At 41.6% G+C, this 6962-nt stretch overlaps 1 protein-coding gene across 2 annotated transcripts in view; it reads right to left on the reverse strand.

The window, feature by feature from the left end:
* The window catches only part of LOC122191466 (protein transport protein Sec24B-like), a 40935-nt gene extending 34511 nt beyond the window's left edge, over positions 1 to 6424 (reverse strand). Inside the window, exons 1-2 of one of the 2 annotated variants that reach the window (XM_042891737.1) lie at positions 6206 to 6424; positions 516 to 1220 (exon numbers count right to left, since the gene is read on the reverse strand). In XM_042891737.1, coding sequence (XP_042747671.1) covers positions 516 to 1220; positions 6206 to 6326 — 826 coding nt within the window. In that variant the 5' untranslated portion in view covers positions 6327 to 6424. The remainder of the gene's footprint in view (positions 1 to 515; positions 1221 to 6205) is intronic. The other variant, XM_042891736.1, reaches the window with a different exon arrangement.
* Positions 6425 to 6962: the final 538 nt, after the last annotated feature.

Raw genomic sequence — 6962 nt, forward strand, 5'->3', positions numbered from 1 at the left:
AAAAATCAGCTACAACCACCTAAATAGCTGTCACATGCTTCTTGAAAACAAAACCAAGCTAATTGGCCCCAAACCCACTGAAGTTTCTGAAGTGAAGAGAGAGGGTGCGTATGTGTTCACTTAGGTAAAAGATGAAGAACAAGTTTAAGTCATAACACCAAATAAAAATCTCTAGTCATCGAATGAAAAAAGTGTATTTGCAATTAAGAAATTGCACCCTCTTTCAAAACAGCAAGAAAGACTTCCCTTCTAAGTTACTTCAAGAATAAATAACAACAAATAACCTCTAAACTACCCCAGTAGTATTTTTTTCTATCTCTCACAATAGAAGCATGTCAGTGATAGCATTAGCTGCTACTGTGAGGAGTGTGGTAACCAAATGAGAAAAGCTTCCAGAACAGTAAGGATAGAATTCAAAATTATAATATAGAATTTCACAGAATGATCGAGTACTAAACAACTAAAGCATGGGATTTCTGATACTTCCCAGGTGCATTCTTTAAATAACACCGTACCTCTGTTTACTTGGTTGTTTACTTTAGCAACGGATCCAGTGAGATTCTTGCTGAGGTTGTCCTGAAAGGACTGAGCAGATGAAATAGTTGATAATGTAGAGTTATATCCCACAGGAACGTGCTGTTGAAGTGAATGAGGTACTGATGTACTCTGGCTAGAAAATGTATTTGTCTCCTTGAACTGTCCAGCTGCAGGAAGGCTCTGAGAAGTAAATGCCTGCCCATACATGCTGCTAGTAGCTGCAGGATAGGAAACATTAGGATACATGGCACTAGAAACCACGGGCATGGCATAATGATCAGAATTAAGGGGAAATCCCTGAGATGAAACTGAAGAGCTGACTGAAGTGTTGTAGTGATCACCAAATGCAGAATATGACTGCTGAGCACTTGTATGCAAGTAGGATCCAGATGGTATTGCTCCTTGAACAGGTCCTTCAGTCAACCCCACTGTACAGGGAGGAGTTTTGTTGTAGAACTGCTGTGATTCCCGTGTATTCAACACATTGGTTCCCACGAGTGGCGTCATAACATTTTGTGCTGGTGCTGAATAGTAAGGAGATTGATAACTGGCTCTATATTGATTATCCAAAGGTGATGAAACAGCTTTATTGGGCACTTGGGAATAGTGTCCTGAGGGTGCACTGTAGTTCGGAGGATGTGAGCCATAGCCAGCAGGGAACTGCATTTGACTCTGCACGGGACCTGAAATGAAGAGAAAGCATCTCATGTATTAAAGGTGCATCTGCTAGCAGTGCGAATGTACTCTGTGCTTTTTGTAGCTAAAGAGCAATTCATTTCATCTTGTTTTCTCTCCATACATTTAAGATAATGTCCATCAGCAGTACAAAATGAATTAACCAAGTACAATGCATGCAAAATACCACATCTAAAATCATTTGCATACACACAGAAGTACCAGAAAAATGGATCTCTTCCATTATAAAAAAAAAAAAAAGGTGCTTCCACTTCAAAATCCCTAGGTATCACATTTGTATTTTGATCACTTTAAGAAAATATTTAAGTAAATAATGAGCAACAGCAAACCCTAAACCAGTATTTCACTATTTGAATACAACAATATGCCTTCAAGAAACTGACTATGGAAAACAAAAAACTGCAGCCAAATGTATATGCTAATATACAAGAACATGGCTACTTGTCTCAATAAATCCCCAGTATGGTGATCAAGATAAAGTGCTTCAGAGCAGTTATTTTTTTCCTTAATACATTTTTTTTTTTTTTTTTTTTTTTTTTGTATTTACAGAAACCATCATTTTTATGAAAACAGACTAGCTGACAAGTCACCTCTGTTTATTGCCTGGTACTTATATCAGGTAGAGGAGGTGTTGACATCAGAGTGTTTCAGCTGTCCCAGCAAACAGCTCTGCAGCATTAGAGATTAATTACATACCAATCCAGCAATGGTTCATGGTGACACACCAAATATTAAGTAGGTCCAAATTTACTTATTATTCAAATTGTTCAATGCTAAATATCAAAGTCTCTCTCAGTTTCTTTTCCCAAGCCCTAACTTCTGTTTTCTAGTGAACCACGCCTGCATTTCCCTGGATTATTTCCTTTCTTAAAATTGCCATGCCCTGCTGCTTATATAACACTGCACGGCGTTATTTCCCAGCATTTGGTGAACTGTGACATACTGTGCCATTCAACAGCAGACAAGAAATCAGAAATTCATCTTATTGCCTCCTTATTTTCACTGTGTCAACATGCAAGTATTACTTCTCCCATGTATCCTTCTCTTGAAGAATGAAGATTTGAAGTCACCGCTGTCAAAGTAACATCCGGGTGTTTTCCCACTAAGTTGCAGGGAAACTGTAATAATGACTTGTTAACAGAATCCTGTAAGCAAGGAACATAACATCCAAAAGTACTTTCTGATCAAATTAGAAATGCCTTTTCATAAATGATAACCCAAAACTCTGAGTAGAAGCAGCTAACAAACAACAGTAATGTAAGAGTGCCAGGTAAAGAAACAGGAAGGCCCTAGGGGAGAAAGCATTGGAGCTTTAAATACACAACAAAATGACAAACAGTTTCGAAGAGTATGTAGTTGTGCGCTTCTGATTCACTGTTATCACGAAGTGGAAGCTACCTTATAATGTTCTGTAGTTTATCCTCCTTTAGAGAGAATGATTTTCCAGTTAGTAACCCACTGACAACTACAGACTATGCTTACAGGAACTTGAACAGCAAAGCAAACTCAAAAATATACAAATAATTTACATGAAGGCTTACTGCTTTCAGCAGGTATGCTACTTAAGGTGGCAAGGAAAGCTGTTCTAGAAGCACATTCTACGCATTTGTTTTACTGTGTTGTGGTATGCTGAATAAATCAACTGTGCAGGTGTAATTTAGAAACTGGTTTAGGAGCACCTCACTTGAAATAAACAGTTGCATATCAAATCATCTTGTAAAGCCTTGAAGTCTCTAGCTCTAGTTTAAAAAACACAGATGTGATTGAATTACCAGTACAAAATACCAGTTTCCACATTCCACATTCCACAGAATGCCCAAGTCATCTTTATTCACACTTGGAAACAGAAACAGCTATTACAAGTAATGATGAATAAAATGATGATAAAATGACACAAGAGCACACAGGAAAATCCCACAAACTCGAGAAAGATATCTATGATCCTTTGGATTTCAAAACCCTTAGCCTCTGAAAGTATGCTGTTATTTTAAGATTATCCCCATCATCTGAAATGAGCTTTATATTCATTTGATCATAAAGAACATGAATAGAATGTAACTCGCAGCGCAATTAGTAGCTGAAGCTTTTAATGATGACTAGATAATTGAGCCACTTTCAACACAGGAAATCTGGGTATACTTTTGCTGTCATTTTGAAATCTGGATAATTGCACGTCCTTGTCCTGGTGCTTCAGGCAGTGCACCTTCCTCCCCAAACACCTGACAACTCCCTTTTGAAAATTCTGTATGAGGAGTGAAAGCCTTACCTGCACATTGCAAGTGTACAGCTAACATGCCATCTCTACAACAGCAAGCAGGGAAACTCTCCTGCCATTGACAAATCTGTACCTCATAACACTGTAACATGTAAGCACATGTGCATTAACAGCTAGATGCCAAAAGCCTTAGCACTTTTTCAGAGAAAAAAAGTGCTGCCACATGAAAAACAAAAAACTGTCCCAGCTATACTAGCACCAACAGCCAAGTCAAGTCAACTAGTAAAATTAGTCTGCTTATCTAGTGCTGTTCGCTTGTATTTCATACATACATTTTCTTACCTGAATAATTCAGCCTTCTGCCAAGCGTGTGTAATGTACAGACTCTGAACACAAGCTGCCTTTCCAGCCAAGTTTCCTGCAACTTTTACCATCTCTTTACACACCTGCAGAGAGCAGGCAGCACAGCTCCCTCAGGTGTCTCTTACAGGAGGGACAAGGGGCAGCACTGCCCTGCCTAGTTCAGCTCTGCATGTCCTTCACAGCCAGCACACCACCCAGCACGCTGAGTCCCGCTGGGCTCCCACAGCAGCTCAGTGATGGAATTCATCAGGAATTTCATACCTTTATGCCCTTCTTCTAATATAATTGTAACTACCTAAAAAACCTGAAGAGGGATGCAAAACAATGCTAAATGACCTGATAATTAAACTGATAATCCCAAAACACTAGCAGAGATACAAAACGTAGTTTTGTTTGTTGGAGTTTTTTGTTTGTTTGTTTGTTTGTTTTACCAACTACTTGCAGGTAATAATAAACAAAGATCTTCTAGAGAAGCAAGGGAATTCAGCATAGCCATCCACTCAGCATTAGAAATGTCAATACATTAAGCTGTTAACAATGGCCACTGGAACAAATACATTGCTTTTTCATACTGATTTAACAAGCAATACTTTCTTAAGCTGACATTCAGAGTCATTCTCTTGTTATGTATAAAGCCACCTGCAAAACTACAATAGTAATTTTGAGCCTGCAACACTTCATGCGGAAGAACTGTATCTTAAAGCCCCTGATGGAAGAACAAGAGGCCAAGCACGATCCTCTTTCTTTTTTAAACACTGAATTTAATAATAGAATCACATTGAAAATGCTGAGAAGAAAAAAAATAATAAATTAGGGGTTGTTTTTTTTTTTTTTTAATTTTTAACCTGAAGCTCTGCTAAAATCAATGTCCCCAAATGTCTCAAATCAATGTGGTTACTCGATTGGGCAAATCCTATTAAAGACAAAGTGGATCATCCGTTTTGCTACTGCTGTCCATGCAGTGAGCTTCTTTCTGCAAAAAAATCAGCCCTGCTTTCATCAGTTGCAAGTAATTTCAAAAGCTTAACCTGAAAAAATCCAGGTGTTACGAAATTAAAACACAAAGAACACTCCAAACACCTGCAAGGACACACAATATCAGTTTTACAGCCAATATAGAACTAACTACATTCACTGAAATAATTTACATTTAACTAATGTAACATCAAATTCCAAATTAATCTTTGTGAAATTCAGTTTCTATTTGATAGAATAGAAAATTCTAGTACAGTCTTCTCCTGTTACTATTCCCCCTCACTATTCCTTCTATTACAGTTATAAAAAGTAGCTTCAAGTCTTGTGTTACATTATGTAACTTCAGAAAAGTAGTACTTAAAAGACTCATAGACTAATTTAGGAATTTCAGGCTGCTGGTGCTAAAATACATGAAGTGACAAATTCAGAGATCTATATATACATGGAGCAAAGGTAATAGGAGTAGTTAGCAAGTTACACAATAAAGATGAAACAATTACTGAATAATATAAACTTCTCAGAATTAAAAAACCAAAAACATTTATTTGACCGACAGAAGATGACTACAACATGGAACTAATTAATTAAAATAATAAGCACTATGGAGAGTTATTTAAAATTGCTGTTTCATTTGGACAAAAATATGAGAATGAACAACGTCGGTTTCTATTTGTTTCTAAGAAACACTTCCAGCTCACTGCTGATAGGTATCCGAGTCCTCACAACACTGTGCTTTTATTAAAAGCCATTGAGGATGGAGTTTTCTACATAATTTTAACAAGTCTCAGCATTACAATATTAAAGGTCGGCAAATGCATCTGTAGCAGCGGTTTCTCCCTAAAGGGTACAATTTAACTACCTTCCTCGTCACTCATCACGCTGCCTTCTGCCTGATCTGCCAAGTTACTCAAAGCCTACTCGAGAAACCTATCACCCAGCAACCCTTCAGACACGAGGCACATTCACAAGCCAAAATTTTGTAGGTCGTTACCTCACACACTAGCTTGTGCAGAACAAAGCCTGTACACACACACACGCCAAAAAAAAAAAAAAAAAAAAAAAAAAAAAAAGCGCAAAAAAGCCGGATTATGACATAAGTGACTTAAAAATAAAAAAAATATCCCCACGAACTCGAACACATTTAACCACGAGAGGAGCAGAAGAAACGCACGCCCTCCCCACCGCTGCTCCCCGAGCCCAGCAGACTCCGCGTTTCCTCTTTAAGTTCGCCCCGCGTTTTGGCCCCAGCCCGGCAAAGACGCGCTCGGCCCGGCCCGGGTCAGCCCCGCTCGACTGCAGGCCCCGACGAGCGGCCCACCGGAGTACCCCGTCCCGCAGCCCGCCCGACCCCGTCCCGAGCACCGCAGCCCCCGCGGGCCCACCCCGCCCGTCGCTCTAGGCCCCGCGCAGGCCTCTCACCGTTCTGGCAGTGCGGCGCAGCGCTCTGAGGGGCCGCGGCCTCCCGAGAGCCAACGGGCCCGCCCGGGTAAGCGGCGACGGCACCGGCGGGCCGAGGCGGCAGCCCGGTGGGCGCAGACATGGCTTCTGGCGGCGCTTCCTCGCTCCGAGCCGCTCCTCCTCCGCTCCCACCGCCGCCGGGGGACACCAGCGGGCGGAAGGCAGCGGACACGCCGGGCCCGAGCGCCGCTCCCGGCCGGTCACGCCTCCGCCCACAGCGCTCCCTGGTGGGGCCTCCGCGCGCCGCGGCCGCCCTGAGCCCGCCTGGCGCCGGTGTGCTGAAGGTCGGCCCCCGGCGAGACGAAGCTTCTCCGTAGAAACTATTGACTCTGTTTTCTAAACTGAACACGTTGGTGAGCCTCCCCTGCACGCTGCTGCCAAACGAGCTCCATCCAGTTCCGCACTCCCCACAGTCAGTGACACACTGAACCACCTGCCTCTGCCACAGCCACTACTCAAACTCTTGTGTTTGGGCTACAAAGGGGGCCTTACATTCTGCTGGTCACAGTAGCCATCTTAAAGATTTAGGCCAACAGCACTGACTCACCTTTACTTGTTACAAGTGCTGGGCAACTCAGCCCCCGCATGTGCCCTGTTTTTCCTACTAGTTTTATTATCCATGTTTGCCCTTAAATAGATGGTTAATTACTTTGCCAGTACTCTAAACTTCTAAACCAGACCTGTTACTTGTTCAAGCCATAGAATCACAGAATCAGAG

Source organism: Lagopus leucura, unplaced genomic scaffold, assembly GCF_019238085.1.
Source record: "Lagopus leucura isolate 7727_CA_CO unplaced genomic scaffold, USGS_WTPT01 63739-0_obj-0_obj, whole genome shotgun sequence".
In the NCBI taxonomy this organism is placed as follows: domain Eukaryota; kingdom Metazoa; phylum Chordata; class Aves; order Galliformes; family Phasianidae; genus Lagopus; species Lagopus leucura.